Source organism: Micromys minutus (assembly GCF_963924665.1).
Source record: "Micromys minutus genome assembly, chromosome: 1".
In the NCBI taxonomy this organism is placed as follows: domain Eukaryota; kingdom Metazoa; phylum Chordata; class Mammalia; order Rodentia; family Muridae; genus Micromys; species Micromys minutus.
In genome coordinates this window covers 29043862-29064040 of record NC_137969.1, presented here as the reverse complement: position 1 = coordinate 29064040, position 20179 = coordinate 29043862, and the positions used below count along the sequence as shown (strand labels likewise).

Sequence of the window (20179 nt, the reverse complement as noted above, 5' to 3'; positions counted from 1 at the left end):
TTCTACTTCATGCTACCTGTCTGCCTGCTCACAATCACCTGTTCCCAGGGGTTGAGAAGCAGACGAAATCTGCAGTCAGCTGTAACAATGGCTTGCCGTTGGCTCCTAGACAGTTAGCGATCCTTCCCTGGGAGGACTCTGGGAACCCGCCTTTGTAACCTGCCTCTTCCCACCTGCATACACCCCACCTCTAGGTCCAGCTGGCAGACCCCAACCATGCCAGGCTACCGGGGAAACTGCAAAGAAGATAAATGAACCCCATCAGGTTTTGACAACCTGGATATGGCCTCTATGTTTCCATAAGAGCCTCAACACGAGTGGTCTTCTAGAATCTTCCATCTGAAAGTCCCTAAGCCTGCGCTCTCTAATCCAACTCAACAGAAGACACATTCCATCCCAGGGTACCATCTATCTTCTACCCAAAAAACTTCAAAAGAAAGAAGGAGTCCTTCTGGATCTCAGTCCCCTTGACCCTACCACTTCTCAACCAAGCCTTCCAAAGTCTCTCTGAGGGACAGCAAAGACCGGATGGTGGTGACTCTGTAGGGGGCTAGGAGGCTTCCCAGCCCTTTGCTGTCTGCCTCAGACAATTTGTATAGTTTGTTCACAAGGGCCTGGGTGACCGGGACAGAAATCTCTCAGCCCAACACCCTCACTGCCATTTCTAGCTCTGCCTGTGGAAGTTTCAGTTTTGCCAGACTCCATCATGACCCAACCCAGAGTACAGTGAGTGTCTGAAAATCCCTGGGGTCTGCCAGCAGCCCCCTTTGCATTGTGAACCCCAGCACATTTTGAGCCCCCCCCCCACATCTGGATCCTGCTTCTGAGACCCCTCAATCCATGGTATACTCAAGACCTCCTGTCTAGAAGGCCTGGAGCACCCCACTGATGACTTGCTTGTACGTCCCCAGGAGCTGGCACCCCAACTTCTTCCTTTGGAAAGCTTCTTTGTTAGAGTGGTCGGGGACACATGGCACATCCACGTGGCCCACGTGGTACTTGTTGCACAGGCGGCAAAGCACATTGCTGAGAAGCCCCCTCATGATGTCTATGGTAGCATTGAGCCTGATCTGGAGGCTGTCGGCAGTGGGGTTCAGGATCTTCTGATCTCGGGTGATATTGGCCAGGGAGGCACTCAGGTAGGCCACCATCCGATACAGCTCCACCAGCTTGGTCTTCTCTGTCCCGTTGGCATGGAAAGACGGGAAGTCTGTCATGTTGGGCGCACATAACTTGTCCACATTGTTGGGAAACGGCTCCCCTTGAGCTGTGTACTGCAGAACAGAGGAGAGGTGACGCTGGAGTCAGGGTGAATGTTCCGACCTGCCACCAACCCTCTGGGCAACCTCTGGCACCTCTGTTTCCCCACCTGTGACATGGGGACTCGACTTATTGCCCTGTAGGTGACTAGCATCATTAGTCAGCAATGATCAGACTTGTGAACTCACTCACCAAGGTCACTGTGACATAAATGGATAGAGGAAATGTGGCATGTCACAGGTGTCACCTCAGCCAGAACACCACATACACTTGCACTTTCAGTCACTCTGCCTCTTCCTGGGCCTCCCCGCAGTGTTTTCAATGACACCTCCCTGTCCATTCACTGCATAGCCTCTGCTTTGTCATTCTGAGCCTCATGACAAGCCAGTCCCCACCTCTCACCCCAGCTCTTCTCCCAACTCGCTGGTGACCTTAGAAGAGTGCCAGCCAGTCTCAGAGCCTGGGCTAGGATATGGGAAGGAAGCCATGGGTCCCCCACAGCGCTCTTCCAGCTCCGAAGGGCCCCCCTGCAAGTGGGGCAGCTCCCCCCACCCTCCCTCAGTACCCTGGGAAAGTGACTTACATAGGAAATGAAGAGAGCATTGGCGCTGCCGTTCAGTTGTGCCAGTTGATTCTTGATCTGGTTCATGAGGTTGCCGTGACATGGGTGGCGTGTGGCACAGGTGGTATTTACAGGGGTGATGGGAAGGGGGCTCCCTGCCCCGTGTTTCCAGTGCAGAACCAGCAGTAAGGGCACAATCCCTAGGAAGAGACACCGAGGGCTAAATGGGAAGGCAGACAGCCTAGCTGAGGCTCAGTGCATGGCGGGTGGGGGAAGGGGCACCTCGGTGAGGCCCATCCTGCCCGCCCCCCATCCATCAGCCCTTAGTCTCGCTGCTCTACTGAGGTTCTCTGGCTCTCTGACTCCAGGTCTCTTGGCCCAGTACTCTCTGCTTTCTCTTTCCCTGTCCTTGGCCTCAGTTTCCCCATCTCTGCCACCGGATTGAGTTAGAGAAGCAAGGTATCAAGATGGGAGCCATTTGTACCGTCTGAAAGCTAGGCTCAGGGCCACTCAACCATCTAGCCCCGTCCCTCCTGGTACCCTACATGGATGGTATTAGGTCAGGCAGAGAGGAAGAGAAATTAACCCTGTCTTCCCCCTCCGAGACCAGATTCTTAACTTGGTGTCCATTGGCCCATTTCTGCCTAGAACTCTTGAGCTGGACCCCTTGCAGACCGTGTAGGCTGGGAGTTGGGGTTTCTGTTGCCCCTCTCTTAAATCTGCCACTAGACTCTGGCTTCCTAAACCAACTGCCTTTAATCCCATCTTCCTCAATGAGGGTAGTCCCCTGTGGAGAACTTTCCAACTGCTTGTTCTGCAGGTGCCCACTCTCCAACCAAATTATCTTTCATACACACACACACACACACACACACACACCGCTTGCTACAGTCCCCCCCCCACCCCCGCTCCCGCCACACACACAACTCCACACACTTTAGAATGAGAGGAAATGGTGCAACCAGGAAAGAGACCGGGAAAAGGTCGCAGGCGGACACGCAAGAGGAAAGCGAAAGGTGTCAGGAGAGCCGGGAGCTGTCCGGGCCTGTCCAGGATCACCCCTCCCCCGGGGCGCCTGCCCCTCCTTCACTTTCAGCTACACCGGCCCCCTCACCCCAGCTCAGCCTTTCCAGCACCCGGCTGAAAACACCAGAAGGTGAGAGAGGCTGAAGTCAACTCGTAAAGGAGGCTGGAGACCTCACACCTGAACTCCCCATTTTGGGATTAAAAAGACCCTAGAGCCTTAAATTCGCGCTCCTGGAGTCCTTCATCGGTCCCAGCATCCCCAAACACTGTTAGGGCCCCGGGATAACTGCGGGGGTACCCATACCTGCATCTCACCTCGCGCCAATCACAGCTTTCCAGGCACTAGCAGACGGAAGCGGCACCTGCGCCGGTCCTGGCCGGAGTTTGCAAGCTGCTCAGCCGCCTGCGCCCCTCCCAGGGAGCAGCCCGGGACGCAGTTGGAAAAGAGAAAGCGGAAAGAAAGAAAAGAAGGAGGGAGGGTGAATCTAGGCGACAGCGGAGAAGTAAGAGCAGCGTGGGAGAGCAGTGGGGAGAGGAGAGGAGGCGGTTGAACGAGGCTGCGCCGGCCGGGTCCCTCACCGCCAACCTGCTGGCCCGGGCGGGCTGGGCGCGCGGTGCCCGGACCATGTGCGGCGCTCGCTCCCGGCCGCCACCCAGCGTCTCCGGCGGGCCGGGACTGCGCGGGCGCCCCAAGTGTCCGAGTGGCGCGGCGGGCGGGTGTCCCGCGGGTGCTCGCCCAGCGCCCCAGGCTGCCGGCGCGCCCGCAGCGGGGACTCGTAATCGGCGCCCGGCGCGTGGATTTACCTGCGGCCAAGACCTTCATTATGGGCTGGACTCCAGAGGGCCTTGGAGGAGACCTTAGATGCAGGCCGTTTTCAGAAGTTCATGCTCAAATGGGGAATTTGCCTGATTTATATACTGGAGCCTGTGTTGTAAGACAGAGAAACAGCTATATTTAGCCGGTATCCCCGGTCCAGGAAGTTGTTTGAGGTGCATCATAGGAAATTATGAATGGAAGAAAGTGAGAGTGAAGGGGGAGGGGGAAAGGGTGGGAGGGAGGGGGAGGGCAGACTTTTTCCTTCTTCTAAGAATTTGATTGATAAAATTATAATGAAGTGTTCAACAACAACAACAAAAAAAAAAAAAAAAAAAAAAAAAAAAAAAAAACCGCCCTGTGGTTTTTCTGAGTGGTTTGCTCTGGGCGTTGTTTGCAGATGGGTCTGGTGGGGAGAGGGTCTCAGGGGGGTTCAGAGGGGTCCTCAGCTTGTGCACTTCAGACGTCCCAGTTTCAGCTGGGTTTGGGAGGGTGGCAACTGACTGGAGGCTGCCTTTGTGCCCCCTGGTTGGGGGGCTTTGTTGGGGCAGCAAGAGGAATCGGGCTGGGGTTCCACTGAGAAGCAATTTCCAAGAAGGGGGGCTGGGGCTCTTTTGAACTTTAGACAGTCATAAAGTGGAGCAGAATGTGGACGCTGGAAGCCACCTTAGGGGTGACCTTTCTTCAGCCTGCCCATTCATTGCCAGTGGGTAAAGAGACTACAAAGAGGCATACTGCCAGCATGCCAGAGGGTCTTGCCCCCTTACAGCCATCAGCATACCCCCTCTACCAACTAGTAACTGGGTTGAGGCCTGAAAAGAATATGAGGTTGTATCTCTTTGGGAACTATCTGGACAGGCACTTCAGCCTAACTATGTTGAAGGGACCCCTCAAGCAGTGGTCCAGGGAGACTGCACAAAATGGGGCTCCTGCTTCCTCAAGGTGCTAAGGAATGGCTGACACTGTTGGGAAGCCCCTTAGTGTTTGGCCTCAGAGTACGAAGGTGACTCCTAACAGGTGCTTCTGTAGTCTAGGGTGTGATTCCCCAGGGTAGGTCCTTGCTGGTAGATTAGAGACCCTCTGAGAGACAGTGGGGGAAGAAGACAGGCTGAAATGAGATTTGGGTCTCCCCCACTAAATATGAGGCAATACAGAGAAGCATATGGTGAGAGAGCACTGACCAAACACACCTACCTAGGGTCATGCTATCCCCTGAGCCATCGGGTGCTTCCAGACCTGGAGATGTCCCTGGGGACCCTATCCCAACCTTTCCATCTGACCTAACTCCGGATCCAAGTGTGATCATTGGTTTGCCTGGCTGCTCACGCCCCTTTGCTCACTCCCAAGTCCCAGCTACTGCCTCAAGCCACATTCAGGACGTACTCAGGTGTTCAGATCCTACCAGGATGCCTTGTGTCTGCTGTTGGCCTCACCCCACCCCTGCCCCACCCCACACACACCCTGCCCCCTCCAGATTCTTGTTCCTTGTGGTCTTTTGGCAGAGCCTTGTGTAGAGGAGTGGTAAAACCTCCCCTCCTGGCTGGTACTTCCCAGCCGGAAGGAGAATCTTAGAGGGCAGGTGGGCACCCTTTCTTTCTCCCTGCACCCCAGCACACCTTGTCTCTTTATTGGTGACCCCATCTGGGGTTTTAACCAGTCCTGTACACATAGCATGCGACTACACACTACACACATCCCAGCGCCATCCCACCAGACCAGAACTACTCAGAGCATACAAACTCTGAATCAGCTCTGGTCCACCATTATGTATTCTAGACAGCTGTTGTCTGACTCTGCCCGGCTTCCTTAACCTGAACCCCAAATCTATCAGCCCAGAAAGCCATCATAGTCCCCTCAATCCATCTCTTGCCCCCAAGGCTAAACATCTCACTGGGCGTTCCAGTCACGGAGACCTCAGCCCTAACTGTTCCACTCCTGTGCCTGGCTCTCCCCTATATCCCTCCGGAGGACTTCCAGGCTTTGCACTGCTGTCTGGATCACTAGACCCCACAAAGGTCCTACAGGTCCCAGTCAGCAGCAATTTGATCTCAGCTCCACCCTACAGAAAACAGGAAGTGGGAACAGGCTCCAGAAGACACTGACAATAGGACCTTTTAATTTCAGTGTCCTAGCTGACTTATTTGTGCCTCAGTTTCCCCTCTCACAGTACCTGACTTAGTCCATGCTCCCCCAGTGCTCTGGGCCCCTCGGTGCCCCAGGCCCTGCCTCCTGCTCCAGTCCATGTCTGGGCACCACCTGTGATAGGCCTCTGCGGAGATACCAGGAAAGGTCTCCAAGCAGAGCCGAGCCTCTGTCTTCAAGCTGCCTGCAACGTGGCCTCAGCTGGAGTTTGCATCTGTCCCTCCCTCTCTATGCTGCCGCATGTGTGTTTCCCCTCTTCTCCCTCACAGAAGGCACCCCTCCCTTCTTGGCTGCCTGTTCCCAGGGTTGTGACCCTGGGCCCCACCCTGGAGTGGCAGCCCCAGCCCAGCCCCTTCCAGCTGTGATTTCATCTGCAGCCTGTCTAGTTCCTGCACACTGGGCCTGCTAGGGTTTGACAGGCTTCAGGATGAGGGGGACAGCCAGTTTCCATACAGGGAATCCCTCAGCAGGGATAGGGGCTGCCATGCCAGGCCCAGGTGCAGTATCCAGATGGTGGTGTCTTCTCTCCAGGAAGTGAGCTTGCAGACTGGCCTGGAAGCCTAAGCTAGTCTGGACCTTCCCACAGCCTCTCTTCCGTCCACTTTGACACATATGGCCACTTAGCCTTGATTTTCCCACTGACAGTTGCAATGCTCTCCCAGGATCTCATAGCTGCTTGTTTTTCATGTTTTCAAGTTAAGGGTTAGCAGGTAAAGACATTTGCACAAAGAGTTAACAGCAGAGCCCCGGTCTCTCTGGCTTGCAAGAGACAGTGATCCCTCTATGAGGTAATAGGACTTTTAGCAGGAAGAGCCCCTCAGCCCACTGCAGACCTGACCGTTCACTCAGCCTTGGTGCCCGTTCTTTTTTCAAGTCTCTGAGAATTCGGAAGGGGTCTGCTCCAGACAGTGCTGGTCAAGAGGGAGCACTCGGCACAGATGCTGTCTATCTTTGTTAAGCATTTTACACCTTGAAAGCAGTCTGGGCAAAGGTAGGAGGAACTCTGGTGGTTTGAAGCATGGGCAGACTTTGACCTCATTTAGAAGCAGACTAGAGATTTGGCTCAGTGAGGGAACAAGCCGTGTGGCTTTTGGGAAGTGGACCCCTCTCACCCTCAGGTTCTTCGTCTCTATGAGAATGATAACACACACACACACACACACACACACACACACACACTGGGTTGGTTGGGAAGGCCTGGGGTCCATCAGGGTTCCTGGCACCCTGAAAGCCTCCTATGTGTCCCCGTGGACCCTAAAGACTCCTCTGTAAAACGGAGATCTTTGTTCTATCTAGAGATGAAGAAATAGGCACGCACACTCCAGAGCTAAGGGCAACAACAGACAGGAAAGGGGGTATTTCTCACCCCACAGATCCCAGCTTCAGAGGTACCTCAAAAATAATACCTCAGACAGGATAACAAGAACTGGTATGGTAAGCTTCCCCCCCCCTCTCTCTCTCTCACACACACACACACACACACACACACACACACACACACACACCACAGCCACCCCCAACCAAGGCTTGAGCTAAAGACAGTTGCTGGCTGGACCTTACCACCCCAGGAGCTGATTCACCCCCAGACCCCATCTGAAAATCTCAGCTCAGAGGAATTTGAATCACCATATGCCCCCTGCAGAGCGGGGGGGGGGCTCGCGGGGGTGGGGGCTAGCCCTTTGCCTGCTTGCTTGTCTGTCTCTTTCCTGGGCCCTGGGGCTCTCAGACTCAGGAGAGAGGACTGCAGAGCAGTGGCTGCCTGCAGGGTTTGGGAGGTGGCCTGTCAGCCGAGCATCCTGTGTGGGCAGTGGTTACTCAGCAGGTAAGTAAGCAGCTCTCTGGGCACCGGGAATTCCCCAAGACCAATGACCCAGATGCTGAGCTGCCCCCACAGCCAAGCCAGCCCTGTTCCCTGCAACCTCCCCTGGGCGATCTCAGTTCTTCAAAACAGAGCCACAGCTGGGCTTTGGTGATCTCACCTGGAAGGTGAGCATAAAAATTGTGAGGTGAGCTCTGAGAGAAAGCTGGGGGCTGGAGGATGCTTCTCATGGCCTGAGCTGGTGGTGGGTGTCAAAGGAAATAGGAGAAACTGGAGAATGTCCCTGTCATGGACTTGGCAGCCAATAACATGTCCCAAAAGGCAGAGATGCTCCCATTGTCCACCCTGAGAAGTGAGGGTGTTCTTAGACCTGCAGCCCCGACTCTGACGCACTGGAGCTGATACCCTTAAGTTGATAAGTTACTTTTGGAACCAGGTGAACTGTGTTGCCAGATAGAGGATGGAATGGGCTGTTCAGCCAGAAAGACTGTGAGCTCTGAATTTCACAAGAGCCACACACCACCTGTGTGGTCCTGGGTGATGGTCCCTCTCTGAGCCTCAGTTTCCCCTCTGAAAACAAGGATGGTGATTCAGGATAGATTTCAGTCAGCTCTGGCCAATGAATGGGGAGTAAGGCACTTGGACCAGACCTGGGGACTTAGCATACTGTGCTGGTTAGGGCTGGGCTGGCTCCTGGGTCTCCCAGTCCTTGAGAGCAGATATCATCCCTGGTAGTGGTCAGCCTTTGAGAGCGCATCAGCAAGCCCTCCTATCTCAGTCCTGGAAAAGCCAAGTGCTACCATGGAATCTGATGCTTTCTTACCCTCACCCCGGCAGATCTCTGGCAGGCACCAGTGACACCTGCTCAGAGCCAAAGAAGAGCCAGAAGCAGTCTGGCCAACAGCCAACAACAGCCCCAGCATCACCCCAACACTTCCTGGCAAGTTCTGTGTCAGGAATCAAGCCCCTGGAGGTGAATCAGAGTGATTGCACCCCCACCTTCAGTTCTGATGGAAACAGCAAAGGAAATAGCGGCCCACAGAGCTGATCCTCACAGGGCCAGAGGCCATGTGGCATGGTGGGTGGTCCGTCCCACCCTGACACTGCCCTCCCGTCCTCTATATCTATAGGCTAGGCTGCTGTCCCCCTGGTCCAGCATTTTGTGTCCATGTTGAATACACTCTTATACTTTGGCCCTTTCCCCCTGAATGTCCAGGATGCAGAGCGGAGAGCAATGCTTTCACCCTGACCTCTAGCCCCTCATGAGTTACAGGCACAAGTTACAAGGTGCGGGTAGCACTTTGAGAGAAAAAAGGCTGTTCAGCATGGGATGCCTGACTTCTCCCCATGGCTTTCACTGAGGTCAGCTTGGGAATGGGCCAGAGGTGCACTGTGGGCCCAGGTATGGGCAGGTTAGAGGCATGGTGTGGGGGTGGAAGTCTGGCATCAGGCCGAACAGTGACGAAGTCCCTTGCAGGGCCCAGCTTCTGCAGAACCACTTCCTTCCTCAGCCTCAGACCCTCAGGGCTCCCTGCCTTACCTAGGTGAGGCTGGGGACAGTCACAACTACCAAGCCTTTCCTCACATGCATCAAGAGCCCTTCATGTACACACACAGGAGGAGGACGTGGCTGGGCCTAGGCTCAGGGGTCCAGCTGCATCCAGAAGAGGGCGCTCTGCAGAATCCTTGTGAGTAAGAAGCTTTGTGGAGTCTGAGTCTCGATGAAGTTGTTTGTGTGCATGCGCGGTGACAGTGTTGAGTCTGTGTTCATTGGTGTCTGGCCCTGCTATGCATGTGTATGCATTTGATTAGAGTGTTTGTCTGTGCGTGTGTGGCTAAGACAAAGCTGGACTTTTCCAGTCCTCCCCCCATCCCGTGTGTGTGTGTGTGTGTGTGTGTGTGTGTGTGTGTGTGTGTGCGCGCGCGCGTGCATGTATGTGTCCATGCTTGTGTGAGCCTGTGTAGGTCTGGGTGGTAGACAGGCATGACCATGTCAATGTGTATGCATGTGCCCCTGTGTATCTGCCTTTCACTGTCTGGCCCCTGTCCCTGGGAACCATAGGGCAGCCTCGTGTCATGGGGGCCACCAGCAGCTGGTTCCCTCCCCGCCCCACCCCTCCCACACCGGCCACCCTGGATTTTTGGCACAGGGACAATGCTGATGTCAGACCGAGCTGTCAGCTTCCTTTCCCCACTGGGTTTTCCGAGAGAGAGAGAGAGAGAGAGAGAGAGAGAGAGAGAGAGAGAGAGAGAGAGAGAGAGAGAAGCTATTAAATAATCACGGGTGTGTAAAGGGGGGGGCACTCATTGGTTTCCTGAACTTGGAGGCAAAAAACAGAACAGGAAGCAACAGTGGACAGACACACAGGAAGCTGGAAACTGACCACAGAGGTAGGGCCTGGCCTCATCTCTGTCCCCTCTTCTAGTCAAACTCACTAGGGCCATCTAACTGGACCAAGAAGTGATGCTAGGAAGGTGGCCTGGGCCCTATCCCAACCCTCAGTGCCAGGAAGACTTGAAGAAAGGTCTCCCACCCCCACCCCGAGGGTGTTAGGAAAGGGAAATATGAGGGAAAGAAGTGAGAAGGAAGGGTCCCATCCTGAGTGAGAACAGAGGAGGGGTCCCACTGTGAGGAGAGGACAGGAGAAAGACTCATCAGGGTGAGCTGTCTACTTTCTGGGTAAGAAAAGAATAAACGTTGGACTCTGTGAGGACAGAACCATGTGAAGCTGCTGGGACAGTGGGACACAGCCAGGACTTGTCTCACACCAGTCCTATACCCTTGGGCCTCTGCAAATCCTAAAGACCCTTCCAGGGCACAAGATTGGCGTGCTCGCCAGCCTCGGAGACCCCCACCCCCACTCGAGAAAATCATGCAGAACGCCCAGAAGACGGCCTAAGGACTCCAGCCTCCACTCCCATTTCTCCTTTGACACACTTGGAAACTAAGTTTTGGGAGTTGAACTGTCCACGGTCACAAAGGATGTGAAGTGCCCCCCCCCCAGCTCACCCTCTCTGAAATAGGCCAGGGATGTCTAAGGAGTGGTTGGGGCCACTAGGAGATGCTCAGGGCAGCTCAGGGCATGCGTCCTAGGGAAGCACCCCCTTCTGCCCAGGTAGGCCAGGTGGCCAGCGCTTATCAGCCGCAAGGCTCCATGACAGAATCCGCTCTGATCTCCTGCCCAGATGGCCTCGCCCCACCACACCCCCGATCCTGCTTCCGCTCCCCACCTTTCCAGGTGAGATCTGTGCTCAGCCCTCATATCACAAAAGGTTCTGTGAGCCCCCCAGCTGCAGTGTCTCCTTCGTGAAGACTTGGAAATGCAGGCTGATAGGTGAAGACCATCTTAGAGGGAAGATGGTTTTCTTGAACACTCATCTTAGCACCCCACCCCCACTAGGCAGAGTCTTTGCCTATCTTTCCAAGCAGGGTGTGACTCTGTTAGCTGGAACAGAGGGGCCATGGAGTCTCACATTCACTTGTAGCTCTGTCACTTACAAGCTGTGTCACCTGAGGCAGGTACATCACCACTTAAACCTCAGTTACAACATATGCAAAATTGGTAACAATGTTATCAACCATAAGCTGGCAAAGCCACAAGATACGCCTTTATTTTGTACATCCTTATCCTTTACAGCTTCAGAGGTGAGGCCCAGAGAGAGGATGCCACTTTCTCAAAGCCACACAACAAGTCAGTGGGCCATCCTTGGTAATATATGTCCTGTTGCTTGTCCTGGGTTCCCAAGGTGATGGGACTTTAGGTTTTCAAAACTAATTTGATTGTGAGGATTCCAGAAAAGACTTGCTCCTTGAAATCCCATTGCCTTGACTAGATCCAGTCACTGGCTTTGGGGGTGTGAATGTGCTCCCTCAGTAATCTGGAAAACTGGGGTTAGGGTTCTTTGCCCTGTAAACGCTTAGCAGCTTCAAGACGTGGTCAGCAGCGCCTCCTGCTGCTCAGTAGCAGCAGGTACAATCCGCTCGCCGGCTCGCCGGCTCAGCCTGTACCATAGGTGGGTGGAGCTGAATTGGTGAATTTGAGGAAGTGAATGTGTGTCTGGGGTTCAGGATGGGGGTGAGCAGAGGCCATCGGCCAACACAAGAGAAGAAGGCTCCTCTTGGGGGCTTACAGAGAAGCTTTGCCCTAACATCTGCAGGGTGTAGCCCAAAAGACTGGCCACAAGGGGGTGCCAGATCCACATGCAGTGGTCAATGGGGCACAGCCTAGCCACGGCTCTGGGGGAGGGGACCGTCGCCGTTTCCTGACCCTGCTACCTCCTCCCTCCTTGCCCTAACAGTTCTTCCAGGTGGGGATCAGACTGTCCATTTTGCAGGGGGCGGGGCACGGTGACCCGGAGAAGGAAAATGAACTGCCTAAACTCACACAGCAAGAGGCAAGAACCAAATTCAACCCAGGGACACCTGGCTGTACAGACTGGTCACAGGCTCCCCTTACCCTGTCCTGTCCCGGCATGGCATGACATGGATAGGATCCTGGGGACAATTTCCCGTTCTTTTGGCAGCCCCCTACCAGGTTTGGAGAAACACTGACAAGTTAGCGGTTAAGAGCCTCTTTTAATTTTAGATGCCAAGCCCCCAATACAGGGCTCTGCACAGTCCTGGTTTTGGTTTTCACTCTCTTTCTCACTGTCCTGGTGCTCAGATGCCCAGGTTCGCAGACCATCCTATCTGGCCCAAGGTCAAAAGCAGACGAGTAATGACCTTGGCTGATCAAGTTCTCCAGAACACCCATGACGCCCCCCCACCCGTGGACTGCTGCAGCCTGTTATCGATAGGCAGGGGCTCCCCTCAAATGCTCCATTTATTAGAAGGTAAACGAGACCTCTACAGGCTCAGAACTCACTACTCTGAGGGAGGAAAAAAAGGAGTCTGATGTCCCTGGGGAATCCAGGAATCAAGACTACCCTCAGATCAGGCTGACCCAACCACGATGATACAATGCAAGATCTGAATTCATGTGCTCTCTCCACTGTCCTTTACCCGTCCTGTGAACTTTAACCCACAGGGCACTTTCACAGCTGATCTCTCCAGCTTTGCCTGGACATCCTCCAAGAGAGCCTTTCAACCCTGTCTTACAATGTATCCATCCATTACAGACAACTAGGCCAAATCCTGGAGAGCTATGCCGGCCAGTAGTTGCCCCTGATCCACAGGAGAGCAAATGAAGGGCCATCTACCCTCCTGGGGATAAATATGGGAAACATAGGTGCCCCTCCATTCTGCCCCCTCAAGGAAATCCTACCTTGGTCTCGCAGCCCTCCACAGACTGCACAGGGGTCTTCAGGGCAACGCCATCGTTGTTGGGCCCCTCTGCTTCCCTCTCCTGCTGAGGCTTCTCTGGCGTTGGCTCCTCACCCTGCCCCCCACCTGACTTCCGTCTGAAGCTGGTGGCCTGAGGCTCCCCCCACTTCCACCCCACCCCCAAGCTGAGGGCCAGAGAGGTAGAGAGCCCACACCACAGATGGAGCCTGACACAGGGGTGGAAAAGGTGTTGCTGAATTGCTAGAAGGAAAAGCAGGGTTGGGTGTGGGGAGGGGGCGTCCCTGTACTTGATGCCCCTGGGCTGCGTGGCAAAGCCACTATGGCCTGAGTCACAGCTGACTGGGCCGCGCCTAGCCTGTCTGGGTGACCCAAGCCAGCATAAGGCAATGACTGGGCAGCTCTCCTCATGACCAGCTGGGGTCGACCTTAGGTGTTTTGACTCAGACCTGCCACAGGCAGTGTGCACAGCCACCATCCTCTGTCTCTGTCCCAAGAGCCACAGGCCTATAGCTGCCCCTGTCCCAGCCCCCACCTCATAACTTGGGGAGCTACCAGGCCCTTCTGATCTGCAATCAGCCCCTGGCTTCAGGGCCCCACCTGCTGTGGGACCTTCGGCCCTCCCTGGGCAAGCCCTGCCCTTGGGGACACTCCAGGAAGCAAGAGCAGTTGCTTGTGCTAAGGGCCTCTTGATCCACTTTGGACTGTGACCTTTCTCTTGGTGCTACAGGGGTTCTGTGGACTGCTTGGATAGGCCTGGCATGGGCAGCCCCAAGATGGCTGGAGACAGGGACTAAGAGAAGAGAAATACAGGGGAAAAAAAATCAAGAAGGGTTTAATAGAGGGAGGGAGGGAAGGAGGAAGAGAGGGAGGGAAAGTGGGAGAAAAGGAGGGACTGCTTACAGTTAACAAACCTGCCTCAGGCAATTCTAGCCCTACACCATCCCAGGAAATCCTTAGGGAAGTGGGCTCCAGCAACACAGTGTGCAGAGGGAAACTGAGGCTTGGCCTATGAAGCCAAGTAAGATAAAGGCAGAGGTCACATTCATTCCACCTGTAAGGCCTTCATCTCTCACTGGAGAGGAAATAATCACGTTAAAGTTGGGATGAGGGGGTGGGGTGGAGACATAGCTCGGGGATCCAGGCTCCCCTTACCTTTGTAGGGCCCCAGACACACTATCAGGTAAAACACATAAAGTCATTTTAAAAATTAAAACTGCAGCTCGGTAGTGGCACACGCCGTTAATTCCAGCACTCGGGAGGCAGAAGCGGGTTATTCTCTGTGTTCAAGGCTAGTCTGGTCTACAGAGTGAGTTCTAGAACAGCCAGGGCTACCCAGAGAAACCCTGTCTCAGAAAACAACAACAACAATAATAATAACCGTGATTAGTAGATGGCTCTGTGGGTAAAGTGCTTGATGTACAAGCATAAGTCCCTGAGTTTGATTCTTTACATGGTAGCAGCCTGTGAGCCCAGCCTGGGAGGCAGAGATAGAGAGACCTCATGTGCATGTGCATGCTGGCCAAGCAGCCTAGACAGATTCAACAAGAGACTGTGTCTCAGAAAAATAAGGTGGATGGGGTTGGGGAGCTGGCTCGGTGGTTAAGATATTTGCTGCTCCAGTAGAGAATCCAGGTTCAGCCCAACATGCTGCCTTTCATAACTCCAATTCCAGAGGATACAACACCCTCTTCCAGCCTTTGAGGGCATCAGTTAGACAGACACACAGAGAAAACACAATAGACATAAAATAAATAAATCTAAAAAATGATAAGGTTGGGGAACAGGAGAGCTGACTAAAGAATAGGAACACCTTGACTGACTTTCCAAGTTCAACTCCCAGATGGGCGGGAGAGACGGCTCAGCAGTTAGAAGCACACTGACTGCTCTTCCAGAGGTCTTGAGTTCAAATCCCAGCAACCATATGGTGGCTCACAACCATCTGTTGAGAGATCTGGTGCCCTCTTCTGGTGTGTATGAAGACAGCTATAGTGTGTGTGTGTGTGTGTGTGTGTGTGTGTGTGTGTGTGTGTGTGTGTAAAATAAAAATTTTTAAATGCTAGTTACCCACTGCCTGTGACTCCAATTCCAGAGGCCTCAGCAGGCACTGGTGCCACAGGCACATAAACATGGTTTTATTATACTGAAACTCTGTAGACCAGGCTGGCCTTAAACTCATAGAGATTCCCCTGCCTTTGCCTCTTAAGTGCTAGGATTAATGGCGGTGCCACCACCCACTCCCCACAAATAAGACCTTATTCTTTTTTTAAAGAGGAATTATTTATGTTTGTGAGTTGCTATCTTCAGACACACCAGAAGAGGGCATCAGATCTCATTACAGATGGTTGTGAGCCACCATGTGGTTGCTGGGAATTGAACTCAGGACCTCTGGAAGAGCAGTCAGTGTTCTTAACCCCTCAGCCATCTCTCCAGCCCCATATACCCTTTAGGGAAAAAAAAAAAAAAAAGGCAGAAACATTAAGGAACATCCTCACACCAACCTCTGATGTCCATACATGAGCTATTCGGGTAAAAAATGGTGCACACACAGATTTTGTTTTTATTTTTAATCATACTGAGAAAGTCGATGTAGTGGCACACCACTGCATTTAGGAGGGTTGTAAGTTCAAGGCCAGCCTAGACACCACACTGAGGTCCGTATGCAACAAACAGAACAAAACCACAGTCACCCTGAGGTGTAACGCTTCTGTATGACCCTTGCCTACTCGAAGCTCATGGTTCTAGTCACAGCACCAAACAAAGACAGCTGAAACGGTTAAGTCCACAGAGGCCCAAGGAAGCCCCAGGTCCTCATGTGGGTTCTTTCGTGTCTAGGATGTGAGCATCCAGACTGTGGGCTCATTGGAACATAAAGTGCATCTGCTAAACCTCTTCTCTGACCATCAGGCCTTATCCTTGGGAACTTTAACACTTTTATTTATTTTTAATTTTGTGAATATAATGCCTGGTTCCCACAGAGGCCCCAAGAGAGTGGCAGATCCCCTAGACCCGGAGTTTCAAGCAGTTGTGAGCCAACATTTGAGTCCCGGGATCCAACCCTGAGTCCTATGCAAGAGCAGCAACTGCTGTCAGCAGCTGAGCCACCTCTCCAGGGTCAGCTTTTGTGTGATAGAGATCAATGACAGGTCTGTGACTGTCACCTCCTCCTCAAACCTCTTAGCACCCCCCTCCAAAAACCCTATAAACCTCAGCTTCAAATTGGCTGGGGTTCTTGTTTTCCTGAGCTTGGAACTTGCTCTCTGGAGTACAGTGAATGCCCTGTCCTTTCTCAGGACATTGGTGAGAACGCCAGTATATTTATGTACCACCTTATAGGGGGCTCATCTTACCCTGGGGTTCAGAAGCAGTGGCTTGGAGTCCTGTCTCTGAGACTTTCACAGCAGGTCATCTTGAGTGTCATTACACATGTGCCTACGGCCTGTGCAGACTCTGCGTACTGCACTCTGGGGTGCCAGCAACAGGGAAGCCCCACAATCCCTCCCTTGACCAAGGAGATGAGAGTACTTGAGCTGCAGGAGAACGATGATGCAAGGGGTAGGAAATGAGGGTAGAGAGGGTAGCTGCAGGGTAGGGGTGTGCTGGGTCTGAGGGGAGGCCAGGCTGCAGGGTAGGGGTGTGCTGGGATTGAGGGGAGGTCAGGCTGCAGGGTAGGGGTGTGCTGGGATTGAGGGGAGGTCAGGCTGCAGGGTAGGGGTGTGCTGGGCCTGAGAGGAGGTCAGGCTGCAGGGTAGGGGTGTGCTGGGCCTGAGGGGAGGCCAGGCTGCAGGGTAGGGGTGTGCTGGGCCTGAGGGGAGGCCAGGCTGCAGGGTAGGGGTGTGCTGGGATTGAGGGGAGGTCAGGCTGCAGGGTAGGGGTGTGCTGGGCCTGAGAGGAGGCCAGGCTGCAGGGTAGGGGTGTGCTGGGCCTGAGGGGAGGCCAGGCTGCAGGGTAGGGGTGTGCTGGGCCTGAGGGGAGGTCAGGCTGCAGGGTAGGGGTGTGCTGGGCCTGAGGGGAGGTCAGGCTGCAGGGTAGGGGTGTGCTGGGATTGAGGGGAGGTCAGGCTGCAGGGTAGGGGTGTGCTGGGCCTGTAGGGGTGTGGTCCAGCTACAGAACAGGAATATTGTGGAGGTTAAAATGAGAATGGTCCCCAAGGGCTAATAATAAAACTGTTTTGAGAAGGATTGGGAGGTATGGCCTTGTTGGAAGAGATGTGTCAGTGGGGTTGGGCTTTGAGGTCTAGTCTGTCTGTCTGTCTGTCTCTCTCTCTCTCTCTCTCTCTCTCTCTCTCTCTCCCTCCCTCCTTGCTGCCTGTGGATCAGGATATAAAGTTCTAAGCTACTGTCCCTGCACCATGTCTGTCTGCTTTCCACCATGACGGTAATGGACTAACCCTCTAAAGCTGTAAGCAGGCCCCCAGTTAAATGCTTTGTTTTGTAAGACTTGCCTTGGTCATGGTGTTCCATCACAGCAGTAGGATGGTGGCTAATACAGATTGATGCGTGGGGCCCGGGAGGAGGCCCAGCTTCAGAACGGAGGAGTGATGAACCTTGACAAGTTTAGAATGGAAGTTCCTGGCTAGAAGGCAGGAAGGTGTTGTGGATATTTTGTGAGTGGAAAAAGGGGAAAAGATCTGCTAACACTGAGGTGTCTAAATTGTGTGGAGGAAGCTAGACTCTGGTGGGGGAAGGGAAACCGAGGCTGAGCATGGAGTGAGAGGAAGATGAAGAATAGGGGATGTGGGGTAGGTGCACTGAATAAAAGATATGGAGAATGAAGTGATGGGCTGAGATTCTGCTACACTGTGGGTAAGACAAACAGAAAGCAGACTAAGGACAAGGCTGGCAGAGATTATGGTGAGCTGGGATTTAAAATGCCTCCCCATCTCCTGGAACTGCGAACAGAGAACCAGCCTTGGGAGACATCAGCTTCGTTCGTGACTCGATGAATGATAAATCTGTGTTGACTTAGGCAATGCACCTGAGACTCCTGCACAGAACCTGGAGCATCCTCAGCTACTTCCTGGGATGCCTGCTGCTCCAGGCCAAAGGCAGATCATGAAGGCCCCCCCAGGGGTGCAGAACTCAGCAGGGTGGAGCAGCCACAGGCCTCCCTGCCCTTCCTCTGCAGACCAATTTCTGCCCTCTCTGTGGGTAACCTCAGTGCCTGCCTCAGACCCAGCTCCCCTTCTGCTTCAGGAAGCTGGGGGTGCCTGTCTTTCTGTGGGTACCACCTCCCACCCACAGCTTCCCAGCAGCCCAGGCCAAGGAAAGCCCCTTTCTCCTCTGTGGTCAGGGCAGCTGCGAGAGAGAGCCAGCCCACTGATTTGGTAGACCTGGTCCTGGTCCTCCAGCTGTGGTGATGTAGGGATAGGCAGACTAGACTCTCCGGTTGGCTCCTGAGCAACTGTTCTCTGTCCTCTCTGGGCTGGGGGGCGGGGCCTATACCCTTCCTTCTCGTTAAGCTCCTATTGTGTATCGGTGTACTAGGCTAAGACAAAATGAAGGCAGCAGCAGATGCCTCTGTCCTAATCACCACAGGCCTTTTGGGAAAGTATTCAGGGATGCAAACATTGCAAAGAGAATGCTTCCCCATGAGTCAACTTTGAGAGAAACGCACAACCAACTTGGTGGCCCTGGGCAGGAAAAAATAAGAACTAAGTTTTTGCTTTTGAGATTTATCATCTCTTTAATTATGTGGGTGGGTGTGTAAGCGCAGGTGCCTGTGGGGGTCAGAGGCATTGGATCCCTCTCTGGCTGGAGTTATGGGCAATGCAGACATGGTTGCTGGTAACCAAACTCGGGTCCTCCCCAAGAGCAGTATGAATGCTCTGAACCTTGGAGCCATCACTCGGCCCTATGCCCTTGAGCTGACGGCAGTACAGAATGACAGTTTAGCAAAACAAAAACAAAAACAAACAAACAAACAAAAAACAGAACAACATTTAAGATAGCAGGAATTTCATAGGCAAAGACCATCATCATGGGAGGGAGCCATCCTCCATGACTACATGGGAATTCTGGGCCCCGTGTCTGGTTCTAGCCTTTGCACAAGTGTCCCTGAGCTTGTGTCAGACACTCTTCCTCTCTGGGCTTTGTGATTAAGCACAATCCTTTACTCAGTCACCTCTGACCCTTAAATATCGGGGCCTTTGCCCTTGCTGCTCCCATCATACTCACACGTCATTCGAACCACACTGAGGACGTCACCTCTCCAGACACTAGCCTGACCACCCACATGGCTTGATCCTCACCGCTGGTGTTACATCATCCCCTCTGTTCGCCCCGTTCATGCAACCTCATAGGCTCCTTTTGGTTCCTTTGCTTGTCAGCTGTCTGTCTGCCCCTTGCCCCGGAGCTCAGTGTCTCTAGGGACTCTTGTGATCGTCTCCCAAGATGCAGAGGAAAGAGATAGCACCAGAAAGATGCCGCTGCCTTGGGGCCCCAGGGACCTGAATTCTAACCTTGCCAGCCCACAGCTTCTTGCTACGGAACCTGCACTGACCTCTCAGGCATCAGAGCTGCAGCCTCAGATCTGTCACTGAGTGCCACAGCACTCCTGTTGTGTCCCCTATTTCAGGAAGTTGGGGAGATGGGGACTGGTTGGGTGGTGTTCATCTGTCTCTTTCTAGTAATGCTGGATGTCAAATCTGGAACCTTCTTCATCCTGGGCAAGAACTCCACCACTGAGCTGCACACTAGTTTCCTTCATGCCCAAGCATACCAAAGGCCGAGTTCAAAGTCTCACCCACATGACTGTTCAAGCATGAGCTGAACAAGGATGACACCTGTGAACAAGCCAAGGTGGGTGGGAAAAGTCCATGGGCCTTACACAGAACTATAGGGAAGCTGGGAGAGGGAGAGGCACACTTCCAGGAAGAGCACACCAACTGGTTGGCCAGTGCCAAATGGTCAGCCCTGAAAACATACATACATGTAACATTACATAGTCTTAAAAAAAAAAGATTTATTTATATTTATATAAGTACACTGAGGCTGTCTTCAGACACACCAGAAGAGGGCATCAGATCTCATTACAGATGGTTGTGAGCCACCATGTGGTTGCTGGGAACTGAACTCAGGACCTTTGGAAGAGCAGTCAGTGCTCTTAACCACTGAGCCATCTCTCCAGCCCAACATTATGTAGTCTTAACAGGTTATATTCATGAATCTTTTTATCTACACAGATGAATACACACACACACACACACACACACACACACACACACACAGAGTAAGTTAGTTAAAAAAAAGAAGTCGTGAATTTGAAGGGAAGGTG

The 20179-nt window shown here is 53.4% G+C and overlaps 1 protein-coding gene across 1 annotated transcript; it reads right to left on the bottom strand.

Annotated features, from left to right (window-relative positions):
* Positions 1–863: 863 nt before the first annotated feature.
* Positions 864–1909, bottom strand: LIF (LIF interleukin 6 family cytokine; the record flags this gene model as incomplete). The annotated part of the gene is made up of 2 exons (XM_080921637.1): positions 864–1274; positions 1844–1909. 2 exons carry the CDS (start codon positions 1907–1909, stop codon positions 864–866), a joined length of 477 nt encoding a protein of 158 aa, XP_080777763.1.
* Positions 1910–20179: the final 18270 nt, after the last annotated feature.